Genomic DNA, 20,399 nt, shown 5'->3' on the forward strand with positions numbered 1-20,399 from the left:
AGATAAATATTTATCTAATATTATAAGGATAATAATATTAGTTGAATTTGATAAAAAAAAAATTTATTACTCAATAAGACTTTTATAAATAAGTTTAAAGAATCTCCCCATGTAAATAAATATTTTTTATGTTTTAAAAGAAAATTATAATTCGAAGAAAAATTCAAAATTTTAATTTATTTGTTTTTCTCAGTTCAATTTTTATGTTCCAATTTAAATTAATTAAGGATTAAAAAGTGGAAGTGACGAATTCAAAATTGAAAGAAAATGGCCAAACAGCAGTGAAAGAGGTAGAGATTTATTTACCCCATTTATTAATTAATTTTCCTCCTTTCTTCCTCCTCTCTCCCTCTCCCTCTCTTTCTCCACCGTCACCATGCTCCCCTCCCCCTCGCGCTTGCCCTCGTCTCTCACTCCGTCCTCTTGTCGCAGCGGGAGCTCGATGCACGGCGTGTACCTCTGCGAAGACGGCGTCGCCCTCGACCCCCTACTGATCTCCAGCTGCGCCGCCCGCGAGGAGGAGGAGCCCTACAAGGAAAAGGAGAAGGAAGTGTCCGGTGGCCTATTCTTCCATCGCATCCCCTCCGCCTCCCCCCTCTCCAGCCGTCCCTCCACGCCTCAGTTCCACCAGTTCTTCCCCGCCCCTTCCCCTGAGCCGCCTGTCCCCGACGCACCGGATCAGAGCTCGTCATCTCAGGGCAACGACGGGATGCAGTGCGACGTCGCTCGGGTGTCTGAAGAGAGGGGAGTCAGCTGCGTGGCGGAGAAGCGGGATTTGGAGGCGAACCCTTCCGCGTCCAGAACGATGACGAGGGCGGAGCTGGCGAGCTTGGTGGCATGGCTGAGAGGCATCGCGATCGATCCCCGTGATCGCACGCGGGTGGTTGAGAAGGAAAAGTTGGTGGACGCGCAGGTTCTGAGAGCCCGGGAGACGCTGTTCCGGACTCTGGATGACGCGACGAAGACGAGGGAGTTCCCTCTTCCTCCTGAGGTAATCTAGACCCGCCTTTCTTCTTAATTTTGTTAATTTGATTCGTTCTGTGATGAACAAGATTGAAAGGAAGTGTTTTGTGCAGCATAGAGGCGTAATTTAGGTTTTTAAGTTATTAGATCCACTGTTTAAAGATGTTTTCTCCTCTTTCGTTTTGTTACTGGTCATTCAGATATATTACAGAGAGCCTACAACAGACAAATCCTGTTTTGGATATTTTCTACACGTCTATTCCACAGGAACAACTTGCAAAACCTGAATTAGCGACTCGCTAACATGATTATTGGCTGATTAAACAAATTTTGATGCAATTAAGTCAGTTACTTGTAATGATTGTAGGTTTTAAAAAGTGGGTAGTCAATCACAACTAAGTTACTCGTCATCTAAGTTTTTTGGCACTAATTCCTGATTCCAGTTGAATAATAGATAAAAAAAAAATTATTAGCATCCTGTCTAGAACCTGAACCTGTTCCTGTTGGTAAAGAATTTCAATTCTATATCAGAAAAGAGTTTCAAAGAGTTCTAATTTCAATTCTTATATTTGAATTTATTAAGTGATAATTTTTCTAATGATTGAAGTCATAGATTATGCATATATTTGGTATTATATATTAGTCTTTAGCATCATAAATTTCTAAAATTATGATGCGCAATACTTTGGTCTCCAACTTCATGCTAAACTTATTATTTTCTGTTACTAAGTAAAAAACTATCATGGAAAAAAATTATGTTCAAATTTTTATCTAATTCTTTGTAAAATTGTTTTCATACAACATATGCTATTTGATCAAAATATGTTTATAATTTTATATTTTTTATCAATTAAGGATTTTTCAAATTGTATCGCATTTTACTTATTTTTAAATTAATTGGACAAATTATTTTTATCAATTTAATTAATATTTGACGTGATGTATTATTCATCACAATAATGTTATTGAGTTTGTTAAGTTGGGAATGTGATAAATTGGTTACAAAGTTAAAAATATGTGACATATTTGTTAAAAATGAAAATTTGTGACAAATCTTTAATTGGTTGCAACCTTAAAAGTTTCCAAGAAATTTAGTAATTAAATCTTGAGATTAAATTCAAAATTCAAATATTAATGGAGACTAAATATTGCTTTCTTTCATGAACTCCTAATTGATCATTAACATGGCTGAGAAACACATAACGATCCCACTATACCATGACACACAGATTTCCATAATGGCTAAGTGGCTTCTTGCTCAACAGCGCTATGGAATTTGGGTTATGGGTTCCTAGAGTCCCAACATAAAGTATTCAACTCATTTGGTTTATTTCAGTCTCATGTGTATTAGTTCTGTTTGGTAATTGTTTGCAATGTTTCTATAATCTGTTGATGGTCTGTTGAGTTCCAAAATTCTTAACTAGAACTTGTATATTTGAATATTCTTTTCCTACTTTGATAATGTTGAATGGTACTATGAAATTCCATTATGGCATATGAGCAGAATTTTCAAGGACTTGTCGTAGAAGTTGCAAGAAGATCTTTGTGTAGTTCTAAGATATCATAGGAAGTGTTTTAATCATAGTTGGCAAAACTGATACTGATATGGGTCACTTGAGTTGGATCAATATTGACAATAATTGATCTGATATTTTTTCAGAAATTGGCATGAAATTGAAGAGGAGTTTAGGGATTCAAAGAAATTAGCTAGAGGTTTGTTAAACTATTTTAGAGAAATGATGGAATCCATTAAAATTTGATTAAATTGAGAGTCAAAATGGATTAAATTGCGCTAAACCTTGGTCACATTGAGATGACTTTAAAAACTGGACCAATTTAGCCTTCCTTCATCCCAACTTGATTCTTAGAGAACTTGCACAAAAAGGAGAGAGCCTTTGTCGCCCTAATATTAGCCTTGTCATGCCATGAGATTCACCGTGAAATAAAAGATTGCTCACTCAACCTTGTCATCATTAGTTAGAATTAATGCTTCACCCATCTTTCTCTTGTTCACTCTCAATTGAGTGAAGTTATTATGGATTGAGAGAGGTTATTGTGGAGGGAGAGCAAACACAAATAACTTTGGACTAGTTGATATTAACATTGCTTGTTTAAGTTGGATACTGTTATCGAATCTTTTCATAACATAATGATTATGTTACTCCTTTTAATTTTTCTAGTGATGCTCTTAACCAATTTACCATGTATTTATGAGATGTTTATCCTTGCATGGTATTATCATGAATTGTATTCATTAGTTTTGCATTTAAAATGATCATGATAAACTCTTACATTGTTTTGTCCAGATGTCTTGGACCTGACTAGGCTTGAGCACACATGTAATGATGTAAATGTATAGTTTGAAGAAAGATGTATTTTCATGGACCTCTTTCACAGAAAAGATGTCCTCAGTTTCTCACTATCTTGCTTTTGCATCATATGTATGGTTGTCAGTTACCACCACATATGGTGGATCTTATGTGATGTGTTCCCTCTTGTCTTCATTTGTAGGTTATCATTTTGACTTGCAAAGGAAATCTACTCCCTGAAGTTTTCTTAATAATATCCACTGAAAGTTAGGACTGACAATTGTTCATTCCTTCTCACTTGTCTAAACCCTAAACAGAAATTCCAATTGCCACAATTTACGCTGAACATTCCCGCACAAACATTTTCCATTTTTACTAGTCTCATCTTCATGTTCTTTTCGGTTTATTCTTCTTCTCATTGTAAGTTTGTAACAAACCTAGCCCATGAATTCAGGAAACTCTGACTAGAAAATATGCTCACCTTTATTATAATATTTCTTGCTTTGTTTGTGCTCTCACACTGACTGAATGATGTTATTTTCAGAAAAGGCAAAAGGTTCGGAGACACTCAGAAGGTTTACAGAAGAAAGGGAAGCTTGGTTCTGTTGAAAAACTGATTCAGCCAAAACGGAGGTCTGAAAGGATTGCTCAAAATGAGAACGAAAATATTCGGCATCTTCGCACACGCAGAAAGCGCATTGGACTTGGATCAAATTTCCAAGCTGATGTGCCTGATTGGACGTGCCCACCTAGTGAAACGAGTATTTCTAGTTATAAGGAGGATCCTGATGCAAATAAGTGGGTGGGTTTTCTAATTTGGCCAGCACAAGGGAATGACAGGAAAGAATTTGATGAAAAAATGCAAAATAGAGAAACAAATTTTTGTGCTTGCCCCTCCCCAGGATCTATAGTCTGCATCAGATCTCATGTGAGTGAAGCCAGACTTAAGCTGAAGGTTGAGCTAGGTCAAACTTTCTTTGATTGGGGTTTTGATTGCATGGGTGAAGAAGTTTCTGAGTCATGGACAGTTGAGGAACAAGCATGGTTTGATGCTCTTAAGAGGCAAGAAAATGAGTCAGGAAATAGCATTTGGCAAGCTATCCCAACATACTTTAGCTCCAAAAGCAGACGAAACTTGATAAACTATTACTTTAATGTTTATCTCCTGCGACAGATGAGCATCGACAGTAGATTGATGCCTGAGTGCATCAACTCAGATGAAGAGAATCATGATGATGAGGAAATTGAGGATCCCAAAAAGAAGAGAGTTCCTGTAAAGAAAAAGGCAAAGTTCTTGAATACTCATGCTTCAGATTGCGCGGATGTCAATTGGGTAAAGTCCTTTTCTTTGTCCTCCATAGACTGTTCCTGCATTTTGGAGACTCATGAGTGTAAATGTAGAGTAGCATAGGAGCTTGAAGTCTAAATCAATTTTATTGCAATCTACTCGAATCTCTAAACTTGTGATATATTTGATTGACGTCCCTTTGTCATTCCATTGACTTAGCTGAAGTATAAACCAAAGTTTAAACTATTGCTCCATATTGGGGTTTTGATCTCTGGTCCAGATGATACAGTTTCTGTAGCATGGTCTGCCAAACTTTCAGCATACTCTGAAGCATTTTGATGTCAATTTAAATGAGTTTTAACCTAGAGTTCCTTCTACTTACCTTTTTTTAATCTTGAAATATAAGAATATAACTATTAAAAAGTCAATTAAATTAAATTTTTAGTTCAGTTGTTATTATTAGTAGTATTTCATCTCTCCTCTTTGTGACTGACAGACAAAATCAAAGCATCATAGAAAGAAAAATTCTTATCTCACACTATTATGAATTATGTAAGTAAAGGCAAACTGTATTTCAGTTACTGCTGTCAAGATTCTATTGCCACTAGTGGCAATTACATGTGGTAGCATTGTATTGGTATCGGTCGGCATTGGTACGTTTCAACCATGCTGATCGATACTGATCAACACTTGAAGTCATGTTTTTATGCTTTACAGACAAACATGAAACCTTATGATACCTCATATGCTTGGACTCTAGATGTCGATATTCATATTGGAGATCAAATAGTACATGATGAGAAATCTCACAAGTTTCTTTTGTTCTAAGGTTCCTTCTTATGTTCTTCTTCAGGTGGCAGAAGGTGAAGAACCATGAAGATTGCCTTCGTACATAGTAACATAGACATTTTCCCAAGCATACCAATCAGGTTGAACCTACAAAGAGATGATTTCGTTGTATCAGAGAACTCTGAAGTGCCTGAGGGCTCAGATGACCAGTCAAAGATGATTCTCAAACTGAGCTTGAACATCTAGGAGTTCTTGATAGGTTTCTCAGCTCAACGGTCCACTGATGAAAAGAAACAGAAATAGGCATATTCAATCCCTTCTTTTTTTATTTTTTTATTTTTCTCTACATGTAAGATTAAGCAATTTATAATTGTTAGGTTTGCAAGTATTTGTAACATTTGGGTTCTGTACTTCATCAGCATGAATGCATCATTCTGTCTCTTGCTTACGAGACCATGAATGCATCAGTATTTGTAACATTTGGGTTCCCCAGTTGTGAACTTACAATTTAAGGTAAAAAAAGTTGTTCGATACCTGAGACTTCAAGACCTCAATATTGATTATATAGATCTTTTCATTATAGATTTAAAGAGATAATTAATTCTCTTTGTGAGGAGCTAAATCGAGAAGTTGTAGTTGATTACGATAGAAGAGAACACTATCTCGGTTTCGTTGAGATTTGATTTATTGTCCACTTCAACAATTCTATTCCGTTAAATCAACTCAATTATGTCCTGGAGGTGATAATCATTTCTCAAGCAATTGTGTAGCAGTAAAGTGTTTAATTATTTACTTAAACATTGACAGTTCAAATTTAAAATGCATAAATTCTACTCTGAAAACCACCACGTACAACTCAATTGTTGCTTCAACTGGCCTCTTCACTCTCGCTCGCTCACGGATGGCGCCTCTTCTTCCCGTCCTCGCGATAAATCTTTCATGAATGAACTATTTTACACGTTGTTGCTTGATTTTCTCGGATCTCCCACTCCTCATCACGTGGTGACTCTGCTGCCTCTAAAGCTTTATCGATCCGTTGAAGGCTCCGTTATTAGAGGAGACGAGAGGGAATAAGTAGTTTTGGGTAGTTTTGGGACCACACACCCACCCTTAGGAGACACTTCAGTAGCTTCTAACTTGATTTACTCACTTATTTATTTATATATTTATTGTTGGATATTGGGTCTTAACAGAATAATACAATTTTGTGGGAAAATCATGGTGTCATCAATTGATGAAAGTCAAAATTGATTTCAAAATCGAAATCTATGTTTCATGTTTATAGATTTAGACTATTAATTTGCTCAAAATTAATTATCAATAAATGAGAAATTAATTGTTTAAAGTCAGACCAGAATAACATTAATTATTAATTAATATTATATAAGGAAGCGGGGAATAGTCCCACATCAAAAAAATTGATGAGCTTCCCTTCCTTATTAATATTGTTGTGTTAATAGAATTAACACAAAAGCTCATGTACTCTCTTCTCACGGACAAGTAGGTGCTCGCACCTACGAGTTTGTCATGCGTGCAATGACAACTGTTGATCAAAGAAGTGTGATGGATCACATGTGATGTGATCTGAAACGTTGGATCACAAAGAGTCACGATCTAACCGCTGGTGATGAGGCTTGATCTAAAGCGTCGAATGGATCTTTGGATCCAGATCTCCAGATTGAACGCACCAAAGCCACCGAATCCCTTTTTATAAATAGATTCCTCCAAATGTTAGAAATTTTATTCCATCTGCATTTGGAATCCAAAAAACCACCGAATCCAATCCAATTCATCCTTTGAGCATTCATCAAGTCCAAAAAGCCACCAAATCTAATCTAATTCATCTTTTGAGCATTCATCTCATCTTATGCATTCGAAGTCCAAAAAACCACTAATCATCTTATGCATTCGGAGTCTAAAAAGCCACCGATCCGATATCCATTTGTATCCTTCCAACAGCCACCCACCAACATTTATTAACTTGTTTACTATCCATTTCGTTTAATTTCTTGAGACATCGAACTCGTGGGATTTTCATGTTTTAATAACAGCAAAATAATAGCTTTTCCTTTATGGGTGATTTTGGGATGCCGAAAGCATCTAAAAAAATTTTGACTCGGTGATTTGACATCATAGTTTGCTTTCATCGGCTTATCGCATGGCTTGGCTGTGGATTCTTCAGGAAGCATGCCCATGGCAAGTACCAAGGAAACTACCAATGTCACTGCAACAGCCGGTACTGCAAAAGTTCCTGCCATTGCTCAACCTTGGGCTGAAAAACCATCGGATAGTGCATCCAACATTGCCTACCATGCCCGCTACAGTCCTCACTTTTCCCCTCTGAAGTTTGATCCGGAGCAAGCCTATTATGCCACTGCGTAGTCGAATGAATCTACTGCTTCATGTGAGACTTGGATAACTAGCACACGCATCTTTATTTATCGACCGTTCTATCTTACATGGTTGTTGATCCTCTGCTGGTGAGGATGATTTCAGAGGTGGAATGAGACTTTCTGCATTTTCACAAAGTTGATCCCAAACAGACTTTCTACCTGTCAATGGAGTACCAACAGGGTCGTGCTCTCACCAATTCTATTGGTAACCTCGGTCTCTCTGGGGCATATGCAGATGCTTTGAAAAAAATGGGCTACGAACTTGAAGAAATTGCAGATCAGGTAATAAATTTCACAACTTCAACTCTCAGTAGCTTCTCCAACTCCTTACTCATTTCAATAGTTTAGATATAGCATAAACATAAAAAGCTTATTTAAGCAACCTGCTTGGGTTTATGGTCAACGATATAGATATGGCTTATTTAAGCAACGAATCTCTAAGGAGGGCCAAGAAGAGGCAGCTGAAGATTGGCTCGAGGTACTTTCTACTCTTTTTTTCTATTTTGTTTCTGCTGAACTCTCTTAAGAAAAGCTTATGTCTCTTGTTATTCAATATGACAGAAGTTCAGTCCATGGGAGGTTGTGAGGCATGATATCTTGTACCCTATTAGTTTTTTCGGCCATGTCAAGATCTCTTCTACAGGATCGTAAGTGCTGTGCACCAGGAATTGGCTTTGGAAATCTACGTCTTCCCCTAGCATAGAAGTTAACAATTAGAGTGACAACTGCGCTTGCTAGTTTCTCATGTTGCTTAATTGATCTTCATTGTATGCAAAGTCAGTTTGCTTTAATCAGAAACTATTTCTTCTTCAAATTTTTGGTCCAGAAAATGCAAAATCCTTTCCAGGTTTATAAAGGCTCATATTGATAAACTGCCCAAGTGGACTTGCATCAAACATCAGAATGCGCCCACATGCATGCGCATATATTTATTTGTTTTATAATGATTGATATCTTGAACTGATGCTCCTGTATTGTTTTTGTTACTTCAAAGTCGGAAATCGGTTGGAGGAGAGGTAATACAGCCTTTGGCATATGATGTACCAATCCCAGGATACAACACCAAAAATACTATTAGCCTTCGCCTTTGGGAAGCAAAATCCGGTGCTGAAGATTTCAATTTGTTCCAATTTAATGAGGGAAAGTATGAATCAGCTTCTCAACTCCATTCAAAAGCTCAGCAGGTGTAAATCATACTTGTTCACTAGTCATGAATACAGAACAAATAATGCAACCTCATTGTATAGTTAGGTCAGCTGAGTTCAACATCCTTTTGCCTTGTCCATAGAAAGTGCATATTTCATTTGCTTCTTTAGTTAATTCTTCTCTAATTTCCATACCCATATTATAGTAAGATATTTGTGGCTTTATGCCATTTGCAAGGCATTGTGTCAGAATATGTTGGTCCAGATATCTAAGATATTTAGATGGTGCCTGCAACTTCTGGCTATTGGGCATACCTTGGTCTTAGTACATCAGCTTACACTCAGCACTTTATAATGTTTTTTTTTCTATTCAATTGAAGCAGCCGGAACTATCTATTTTTTATAATTTTATTGTTTCATTATTCTGATTAGAACAAATTGTAATTTCAGATATGTGCAGTTTTATATCCAGGTGATGCTACAGAAGATGGAAAAATTTTGCTATCGAAAACAGCAGTTTGTCCTCTGCAGCGCTTCACTGCAGCTATCTTAAATCCTCGCAGGTTGAGGCTCAATACTTTTTGAATGAGGTTGAATTATATGCTGGCTCTCATATGCCTTAGTTTGATAGCTTAAGAGCTCCTTACGTCCAAATATAGATTTCCTCTCACTTCTCAGTGTAGGTCAATGGAAAATAATCGAAGATGTGTAACGTCTGGAAGCAAATTGCCATTTTCATTGTCATAAAAAGTCAGTTTGATAAGAACTTTAAGGGAAAAAAATTACAAAGTTTTCTTCTTTGACAGGAAAATCTAGGTTTTGTTCTCTTCCCTCTATTTTTTTCTTCTTCATGATGCAATTTCCTAGTTGAGATAGATGGACAGAAAATTTGCAAGAGAAAATATTAGGGAAGATATCATCAATATGATAGAAAGTGAATGGTTAAACGGATAGGAGCTTCTGGAGTTGTGCAATATTTGCATACTCTAAGGCTAAAATAAAAATTTAATAAAACTTTTGAGTGAACTATGAGTCTGACTATTATCTAGGAAATTATACATATAAATCCTAAGATGGATATAGAGTTAGTATAGAAGTTAAAATATAAAATACTAATATTAGGGAGAAATTAGTGTAGATCTAGCCTTCTTGTCTGATAAAATCAGAGAAAATAAGTTGAGGGTATGAAAAGGATCAAACATGACCAATAAATTATTTGTTAGACGAGTTAATCGTTTAAAAAAAGCATGAAAGGTAGAGGGAGAAAAAATTGTTTAACATAATCAAAAGTGATTCAAAATATCTAATTATTAGTGGTATAGTCTTATAATAGAGTTCAATGACAGGATTCGTGTAGCTTTCCTTGAAATAGTTGGGACTCCTAGCTTGTTGTTGTATAGTCTATCCAAAGTCTATTATTCTGACACTAATATGGTGCAATACTGACATAATTTGCAGGACATCATAATGAGATTCAAGGAGAGAAGGGCAGGGAACATGGCTTGGAAGTGGTCTGACTTTCCTAGCAAGGTTGCTGTTCAACTGAATGATACTCATCCAACACTTGCAATACCAGAACTAATGCGACTGTTGATGGATGATGAGGGGCTTGGTTGGGATGAGTCCGGGATGTCACAACTAGGTGCATTCAGTAGTTTTTCATGGTCGTTCTAAATACTAATAATTGAATTTCTGTCGCTGCTCTAACGATGATAGTTTTAACCTTTTTTTCCATTTTCCCATGATTGTTTAGAATTTTCCTGTTTGTAGATTGATTTAATCATCCTGCAGGGCTGTTGCTTATACAAATCATACTGTTCTTCATGGCCACATGTTGTTATGTATAAGCTCCTTCTGAGGCATATGGAAATCATTAAAGAGATTGATAAGTGGGTATGTCATTTTGTCTACTCATTTTAGTAGGTCATAGAATAAGTTTTTGCAGTATTCTCTTTTTGCAGTTTATTGCTATGGTTCATTCCACCACCAGTAGCATGGAGAACAAGATTTCTGATATGCGGATCTTAGATAGCTCTAATCCTCAAAAAACTGTGGCGCGGATGGCTAATTTGTGTGTAGTGTCTTCTCACAAGGTAAGAATTCCATATTTTCCTGTGCTGCATTTGACAACAAGGATCTATCCTCTTACAATGATAAGCTTCAAATGCCATCTTTTTTTAAGATGGAAAACAATAAGAACTAGTATGCACGGCCGGCAGCGGAGATGGCTAAGGATGTCGATATTGAGCACGGTCGGCAGCTGCAAATTTAGCAGCGATCGCACCATCTCCCAGTATGCAAATGAAATATGGGGCATTAAAGCCGGCCCTGTGCCATGAGGAGTCATTGGAATCGACATGAATGCAGTGCTCCAAACAAGATGATGAATAAGCTCTATACATTCATATAGTTGTTTAGTTGGGATTTTCCAGTTGTTGACGTTTATGATCCACAGGTTATTTTCTCCACTTGATCCAGCTGCAATGCGTTCGTGCTCTGTTCGATTAGTCTCGAAGTAGAGTGATCGTGGAGATGGAGGTGCGAGTATCAGTTCGTCTGAGCTTACGGTGGTGTCCTCGCCGAGGTCGGCGAGGCACTCGTCGTTGGGGCTGTAGATGCCGAAGATGGAGCCGGTGGAGACGGCAGCGTCGATGTTGGACGAGCCGTCGAGTGGGTCAAATACGACGATGTAGTTGCCGGAGCAGCTCTCCTCCACGGCCACCAGCATCCGCCTGCTCGATGTCAGGCAATTCGAGAACACCTGCTACACAATGGAATCGAAGCTTGATCTTCCGTTTTAATAGTCAAACTATTGATTTAGGATACGATTTACCTCGTTGGAGACGACATCGAGCTTCTTCTGGTCCTCGCCTTGGACATTCACTGCGCCCTGGACGCCGATGAGGTTGGAGATGCTGGCGCGGTGCACCAGAGAGGTGATTTGCTTGCAGGCCATTGAGATGCTGCACAGCTCGATGGTCATCTCAGCGTCGATGCCGCCGGCTTGCTCCTGCTTCAGCAGCCATGTGGTAAGAGTCCGAAGCTCGAAGTTGTTCTTCTACTTGGTTTCAACAACCGCACGCGATCCCTGGAAGCCACAATGATCGACTGAGGCCAATACGTGCATTCATTTTTTAATCTTAATCACGAATTGCGATCCTTGGAAGCACGCTTGGGGCGGGAGAGATTTGGCTCCTGAAATCGAAGCCAATAATGCAACATAAACAAAACAATCCAGCAGTATATTTATTTATGGCCGGCCGGTGAAATGCTGGGGCAAGTCTTCCAGCCAGAAGCTGCCCAATTTGGAATTGTTTGGTGCAGATCCCTGCAATCGCGGCGACATGTTCAGTGCTGATCATCTTTAGACTTTTCGTATTATATATTATTATCGGTGGTCTGTGGAAGTGAAGCAACAATCTTTATGTTTTACAGACTGAGGCCGCAAGCAGAGCGTGCGCCCACGTCGCCATTTTATAACAAATTGCCCTGCGGCCTGCGCCAGCTGCGTCGACAGCGACCTTTCTTACGAATCCAAGTCGAATTCCATTACTAATCTATGAAGCAGAGACGAGGGCGTCAGGGCGAGAGGGAGGCATCATCAAGTTTGGAGCGGAAAGGTTGGAGCTTGACAAGACTGGTTTGGTTGGTTTCCTCCGCTGCTTCTTCCGTCCATGAGGAAGCTGTGGCCGAACCTGGAGCGGGAGGACGGACTGGACACGGTCCTGGAAGTGCCCATGCCGGAGGAGACGTTCCTCGCTGGCGGCGATGGCTCCCGTAGCAGCAAGACGTTCTGCACCAACGTGAAGTCGTGGATGCGGCCGCACGTCGACCGGGCGCCGCCGTCGCCGATCGGCAGCGGCGCGGAGCTCCAGCTCATGCTGGGTGTCATTGGGGCGCCCCTCGTCCCGCTTCCGGTGCACGCTTACAACTCCACGCTCATCAAGGACATGAAGGAGGACCCAATTGTGAGATTACTGCTTCTGTTCGACAATTGAGCAAACAGTTGGTGTGCATGTTCGACATCACAACTTTTGTTCGTGATTGCAGGAAGTGTCGATGGCGAGGTACATCGTGCAGCAGTATATCGCGGCGTCGGGAGGAGATCAGGCGCTGAACGCGATCCATAGCATGTACGCCATGGGGAAGGTCCGGATGACGGCGACGGAGATGTCCAAAGGCAACGGCGGCGGAAGCGGGGACGGCGCAGCGGCAGCTGGCAATGGCAGGAAGGCGAGGAAGGGGCTCGGCAACGTCGGAGAGATCGGCGGGTTCGTGCTGTGGCAGAAAAAACCCGACTTGTGGTGCCTGGAGCTGATGGTCTCCGGGAGCAAGATCAGCGCCGGGAGCGACGGTAAGGTGGCCTGGCGACAAACGCCGTGGAACCAGTCGCACGCCTCCCGCGGACCTCCTCGCCCCCTTCGCCGCTCTCTGCAGGTACCCAACACGCCAGCAATTGATCCCATGATATTTCTTCTCAACATTTCGTCGAACGTATCGCGCTCACCAAAATCGCAACGTTTCAGGGGCTCGATCCGAGATCGACGGCGAACTTGTTCGCCAACTCGGTGTGCCTCGGGGAGAAGGCCATCAACGGCGAGGACTGCTTCGTGCTGCGCCTGGACGCGGAGGCGACGACCCTTCGAGCGCGCAGCAGCAGCAGCGTCGAAATCATCCGCCACACCGTTTGGGGTTACTTCAGCCAGCGCACCGGCCTCCTCGTCCAGCTCGAGGACTCGCACCTCCTCCGCATCAAATCGGCGTCGGCCAAGGACTGCGTATACTGGGAGACCACCATGGAGTCTCACATCGAAGACTACCGCACCATCGACGGCGTCAACATCGCGCACGCCGGCCGCACCAACGTCTCGCTCTTCCGCTTCGGGGACACCAGCGAACGGCACACGAGAACACGGATGGAGGAGACGTGGACGGTGGAGGAGGTGGACTTCAACATTTGGGGGCTCTCCATGGAGTGCTTCCTGCCGCCCAGTGACCTCAAGGAGGAGAGGGACGGCGCCGAAATCGGAGGCGGAGCTCCGTCAGGAGAAGGTCGCGCGCCTTCCGGTAAGGGTACCTCCAGTAGCCGCCGCTAGGATCGGGCCGTCGCAGGTCGCCGCCGTCGACATAGATGAGTTGGACTCCGCGGGGACGGAGGACGAAGACGGCACCCCATGAACGAGAATGTCACGTGCGTTGCCATTAACTATTTAACTTCTTCTTCGTGTGTAAATAGCGGGCGAAAAATTGTAAAAATTTTGGGGTTAATTGCTTAAAATTACGTGCCTAATTAACTTGATTTCTGATGTAATTGGGCCACAACAAGGCCTCAAGTTCGTGGCCCATCTAGAGATTTCTTTTGGACTCAAATAAAATTATTGAAACCCATTCAGACTTAATATTATTACATATTTTTAACCATAATTATACATGCTTAAAATTAATTTAACTTACAATGAGCAAATGTGATCCACCAGACTTTCAATAGCTCGACTCGACGATCCACCTGGTTGAACACAATCGGTCACCTCGTCCTTGGTGTGCTTGGCACGAGCCCTAGCGTCGTTCCCTGCCTCATCGACCATCAACCTTCTCACGGCCTGCGAGATCTCCTCCCTGTTCGGCCCATTATCGAACTCTATTTGGAGGCCCACCTTCCAAACGTGGGCCACGTACCGGGCGTTGCCCATTTGATCATAGTCACGAGGCGAACAGAGCATGGGCACGCCGGCGGCGAGGCTCTCCACCGTCGAGTTCCACCCGGTGTGGGTCCAGAAGCCACCCACAGCTGGGTGGCCCAGCACATCCTGCTGCGGGGCCCAGTCCACGATCATCCATCGTTCTTCTACCTGTTTTAATTTTGAAGGTTAATGAGCTTTAATATTGTTTTAATAAATTGCTGGAAAAAATGAGATTAATTTTTTTTTTAAAAAAAAACACCACCTCCATCAAATCGTGGGGCAGCCCAACGCCTGCCCGAACCTGCCCCGGCCGTACGACCCAGAGGAAGGGCTGCCCGCTCTGCGCTAAGCCCTGAGCTATCTCGCCGAACTCCTCCTCTTCCAACACCGCCAAGCTCCCGAAGCTGACGTAGAGAACGGACCGGTCAGCCTGCTTGTCCAGCCACTCCATGCACCGGCGGTCTTGCGCCAGCAAGCTGCATTGGGCTCCCCCGGTCACCGCGCTGAGCGGCCCCACGGCGAACACAGGAACGCCGTCGAGTCTCCGGCGAAGCAGCTCCAGCTCCGCTGCCTCCACGGCGTCGAAGGTGTTGAAGATGATCCCCGACGAGGTCCGTGCCGCGCCGACCACTTGCTCCAGCATCCTGGAGAGCGACTCCGAAGAGGTTCGCTCGGCGCGGACGAGATCTTTGACTCGGAGGGGCGGGAGCTCGGGAATTGGGTCTTCGAGGTGTGATTCTGTTCGTAATTTGATATCAAAATCAAATTTTTAGTCGATTTAGTTCGTATTTAAAGCGCTTTAAATGGACCATTAATATACCTTGCTGTATCGAGTGATACCCCCTGCTCAAAAGCAGGGGATACAAAATGAACGCATTGAAGCAGGCGGCGCTCGACGATGCGCAGGACCAGCGCCGGAACACCGGCGTCCTTCGCGGCCTCTTGCACGCGGAACAGCAGCGCGTCCACGATCACGCACGCGACGCCCTCCGCCGATGCAATTCGGCACAGCGCCTCCCGGAACGGCGCCTCGCACTGCGCGTTGAGCGCGGCGATGGCGGCCGCCACGTCGGTCTGGTTGTCCAGGCGCGGGAGCACTCGGCCGGGGAGGGGGACGACGTCGAAGTGAGGGATGCGGCCGGCGACGGAATCCGGGATGCTGGGGGGGAGGAAAACGGTGATGGGGAAGCCGAGGCGGTGGAGGAGGTGAGCGAGCTGGAACATGGGGTTGAGGTGGCCTTGGAAGGGGCAGGGGAAGAGGCCGACACGCGGCCGAGCAGGCTCGCCCATTTTGTGTGGCCAAGCTTAGTATTCACGGGAGATATGGAAACGAGGGAGGACCAGGCCCGGATTAATATGAGATTCGCTGCCGCCCACGTCCTATACGGACTGTGTCATCATAAATCGACTGTATTAATGGGACAGATGAGGTATCCTATATATTATATTATTATACGTGTTTTTTTTTAATGACTTTGACAAATTGAATGAGAAAGTAAAGGGATAAAAGTCAGTTGCGCCATTAAGTAGGACATTAGATAGTAGAGCTCAAGTAGTTTGAAATCGGAGTATGGTGCTAAGTCAGAGTTGAATTTTGAGAGAGGTCGGAGAGTTGAATTTTGAGAGAATCAAATGTTGGTGTCAATCGGATGTTAGGTCCCCCAAGGTTTACTTGAGCGAGGAGCCGAGTCGGGTGTGGAATTTCGACGTGAAGTTATGATGTAGGATTGAGCTAATCAATAATGGAGTCAAACTTTCTGTTTAAGTATGATCTTCTCGGATCAAATCTTGATTTTCTTGATCCAGGTATGCCAATCTTGAACAATATGATTAACTTGAAAAGTTCAATTTGGAACTAAATCCGCAGATTTCTTTGACAACTTCAATGTTTTTTCAGGATTTGTAAAGACAGACAATCGAATCAATTCAACTAGATTTGCAATCTTTTCTCCTACAAGCTTAGCAAGTGTAGTTCTCCTATTTAGAGTTATAATTAGAAATATATTGAATAAAGAATTGCTCTTGATTTGTTGGAAAAAGTGACTGAAAATGAACTGAAAAATGGATTCCAATACGAAGGGCAGTTTAATGGGAGTTGTTGGCGCCGTGGAAGCTGTTCGGATGGTTAGAGAAGAGGGTTGAATAATGATTTACAAATTAAATACTATTCTCTCACTAATAATTTAGCAAAGATATACATATTAAAAAAATTAATAATATAAAAAGATAGAAGCACAAATTTACTTGGTTACAACTCTTACGTTGTTAGTCTAAGAATTATAAAACTCTACTATCTTCTTCTTCAGAATAACCCAAAAGCGAAAAAGAATTATAATAAAACTGAAGTACAAGTGTTTTATGTATTTTTTCTTCAAACTTTAGTCCTATTTATAGGGTTTATCTCGATCCGATCATTGTACTGACGTGACACTTCTGGTCGATTGTATACACTATAGTCGCCTAGAAGATGTTGACGTGCCTTCAAGCTTGATCCACTTTGGCAATAACTCTAAATTAATCGTTGTGTTGATGTGGCATGGTCTGGTCGACCAGAAGCTTTCGATCACTTAAACATTGCTAACATGGCTTTTGATTTGATCTATTTCAACAACAGTTCTGAATGACTCAGCTGTTGTTGAATCGGTCGCTTAGAACACTTTCAGCCACTTGGAAATGCCAACCTTAGACTTGACCATTTGCTAACTTCACCTACTATGGTTGCCTTCGCTTGGGTGATACTCTAGTACTTGCCTGGACATATAGTTGTTCGAGCTTTATTTCGATCACCTTAAGCAGTCTTCCTCCCGACTTCTCATTTCTTGGATGTACCGAGCTCTCTAGCTCATCCTCGTGCGTCCTTCTCACTCCACCGAAGTATTCTTCCACAACTCCTCATACCTCGAATGTACCGAGCTCGTCAACTCTTTTCCCGTGTCATCCTTCTTACTCACTTGCATCTTCTACTAAGGATTTGTAATCTCTCATGTTCATTAGCGATTGGATTTATGCGTGTTCTCCTAAGTCCCTGTATATTTAGACATATATATTAAAACTCAACCAATACCTAATTTAAACTTATTTGACAATACATCAAAATATCATAGGGGTACTAATAGGAGTTTGGTAGTATAAAGGTTGATTTATTATTAATCACAAGTTCATCATTTTTTATGTTGGTGTTAGTGTCAGCCTTTAGTGTCAATTCGAATTCAGTGAGACTCGAGTTGGACTCAAGTCAAATCGAATCCACCAAGAAGGTTACATGATCATCATGCATGAGATTAATAGGGTATTAATTCCTCCCTCATCATTAAGAAGGTTACATGAGCATCATTAAAATTAAGGGTTGCATGATCATCATGCATGAGATTAATAGGGTATTAATTCTCTCCCTCATCATTAAGAGAGTTGCATAAGCATCATTAAAAGGGTTGCATGATCATCATGCATGGCATGCGTGGGATTATTAAATGTATTAATTCCATGAAATCCTAAGAGTAAAAAATCCTTCATATTCTCATGGTTGGATATAAAAAGGGATGAGAGGCTCTTGAAAGAAGGATCTTGATCTTCTTCTTCTTCCTCTTCTCTTCTACCTCCTTGGCCAAACCTGATTTGTGGCTAGCACCACAGTTTGGTTCTTCTCCATCTCAGTGTTCGTGTGGATACCGTGGAGGCACGAACACACTGATCGTGCTAAAATCCGTGAACCTTTGAAGGCAAGAGTTGCTGTTGGGATTGCGAAGGGCTCGCATCAAAGGTAACTCGATCATGTAGATAATCGATAAAACGAGTATGTTTTTCGCATGGATCTTCTGGAGGGATCCTATTTTCCGCTACGTTATATGCGGTTTAATCGATTTTTCGCACATATAGATCCCTACAATTGAGAATATATATGGATGAGAGACTCTCTTTCACGTGAGTCGCTCATAAGGGATGCAGATCTTAGACTTGAATTGCATTAAATTTAATTGATTAGCATGCGAACACGACTTGCATACGTTAAATGTCAAATTGATCGGGACAAAGATTGCCCAAGTGAATAAGTTAATGTTTTGCTACATGAATTATTTTTCTGCCTACTTAAGTGTGTTCAAGCATGAAATGGATGGGCATCATTGATTGATCTATTGATGGCTGACTGTTAGCATTTTAATCCAGTGGGTAAAGTCAGTGAATAACCTTTATTCGACTATGAATCAATAGGTTTAATGCTACCATGATTTGGAGGCTATATAAGAAGGCTCCTATCTTGGACAGAAAAGATGAGTGACAAGTAATATTTCATCCAACTTCGTCACCTATCTTCTCCACCTCTCTGTCGAATAGTCCGCTCGACAACTCTTCCTTTACTTCCCTAATAGGGTTACGTTCAGTTTGTCGCATATAATCTGTGCATGGTTGCAAATGTAGTAAAACCGTTATATTTTGAGAAATAAATGTTCAACGAAATCTCAAAACACCGTCGGGAGAGACAAATTTATTTTTAAAAAAACTAGGTCTAAGATAGCCTAAGCAAAGCTCAACTCAAATTCTCAGTTAGCACTCAACGGGTGGTACTCGACAATCGACTCTCAACTTTTCAGCACTCGGCCAGATCGATACTCGACAGCTCGATTCAACTCGGCTTAATTCAACATCTCAATCATTCCAAACAGCCTAGCTATCCTCGACAGCTTAACCTTCCCAACGTGGCAGCTTGATTTTAGTCGATTAATTAAATAAGTCTCAATCTTTCATATTCGGCGATTTTAATTCCTATAATTTTATTATGTCCTATAAATATCTCCCAACATAATCTTGGTAGGCTAGTCCTTCTCATATTTAATATGATTTTCTTTTATTATTATTTTTTCTTTCTTAGTCAAGTTGCCCTCACTTAACTGGTCATCTTCCCCGTCATTATTACCGATCACTACTATCACGACAACATCAAAGTTGAGAGATGTCTCCAATCCAACTAACTCCTTCATGTCATTGCAACACCAATCGCATTAAGTTTTGGTTCTTATTGTTTCAAGATTCCTCCATCAATTTCATTGTTACGGAACTCCTATTTGGCTCGCTTGGCTTGGCTTTAGTTAGAGATTCCTAAAAGTAATTTGGTTTTATTTGCTTTACCTTTATGGATGCAGAATTAGAGTGGGCTTCTGATGGGATAATTTTTAAAACTCATTAACTATCAAACTGATGAGTCTATATTATACTAAAATTAGCGTAAAGTAAACTGACCCGAGCCGGGTTCAAACTGAATTTGACCGCAGATATGTATCTGGGTCAATCGATCGATTACCTATTGACACGATTTAACAGATCTGACCTGTTGGGCCCCCGATGAATCGATGGTTCAATCGCCGTCGGTTCATTAAAAATTTTTAATCTTTTAATCATAATTTTTATTTAAAAATATTTATAGTATTTTAGTGATATTAATGATCGGGTTGAATATTAATTAACCTATTCTATCATTCTATTAAAGATAATTTTAAATTTATTTGTTTTAAATTCTACCTTCTATTAAGCTCATTTGATACCTTATTTGTGTCGAATTTTTAATATAAAATTATTTTATCTTTAATTTATTAAATTTATTAATTTCATTTAACTCTCGTATTTACTTATTAGTATTGGTTTATCATTTTATTCATTCAATATTAAATTTATAAAATTATTTTACTGTATTATATATTTAATAATAAATTTATCAACAAATATAATTTATTTAATAATAAAATTATATATATATATAATAAAGATTGTCATATCCAACATATAAAATTAATCAAAAAATATCATTTATATATGATATATACATCTTATCCTACTAA

At 40.8% G+C, this 20,399-nt stretch overlaps 3 protein-coding genes and 1 pseudogene across 3 annotated transcripts; 3 read left to right on the top strand and 1 right to left on the bottom strand.

The window, feature by feature from the left end:
* The first annotated feature begins 358 nt into the window (after positions 1-358).
* On the top strand, positions 359-5,856 carry LOC141835131 (uncharacterized). The gene is made up of 3 exons (XM_074722558.1): positions 359-991; positions 3,817-4,605; positions 5,414-5,856. Exons 1-3 carry the CDS (start codon positions 377-379, stop codon positions 5,435-5,437), a joined length of 1,428 nt encoding a protein of 475 aa, XP_074578659.1. The 5' UTR covers positions 359-376; the 3' UTR covers positions 5,438-5,856.
* Positions 5,857-7,536: 1,680 nt separating this feature from the next.
* LOC141834463 (alpha-glucan phosphorylase, H isozyme-like) lies at positions 7,537-11,090 on the top strand (annotated as a pseudogene).
* A 1,402-nt stretch (positions 11,091-12,492) lies between these two features.
* LOC141835132 (uncharacterized) lies at positions 12,493-14,057 on the top strand. Its single transcript, XM_074722559.1, has 3 exons — positions 12,493-12,855; positions 12,938-13,324; positions 13,414-14,057. The coding sequence occupies exons 1-3, from the start codon at positions 12,562-12,564 to the stop codon at positions 13,981-13,983; spliced, it is 1,251 nt and encodes a 416-aa protein (XP_074578660.1). The 5' UTR covers positions 12,493-12,561; the 3' UTR covers positions 13,984-14,057.
* Positions 14,058-14,283: 226 nt separating this feature from the next.
* On the bottom strand, positions 14,284-15,871 carry LOC141835322 (DIMBOA UDP-glucosyltransferase BX8-like). The gene is given in 4 exon segments (XM_074722766.1): positions 14,284-14,736; positions 14,831-15,306; positions 15,389-15,467; positions 15,469-15,871. Coding segments are annotated over 4 exon segments (1,344 nt in total). The 5' UTR covers positions 15,859-15,871; the 3' UTR covers positions 14,284-14,337.
* Positions 15,872-20,399: the final 4,528 nt, after the last annotated feature.

This window comes from Curcuma longa, chromosome 9 (genome assembly GCF_044706935.1).
Source record: "Curcuma longa cultivar G26 ecotype Majalengka, Jawa Barat chromosome 9, ITB_CL_G26_1.1, whole genome shotgun sequence".
NCBI lineage: Eukaryota > Viridiplantae > Streptophyta > Magnoliopsida > Zingiberales > Zingiberaceae > Curcuma > Curcuma longa.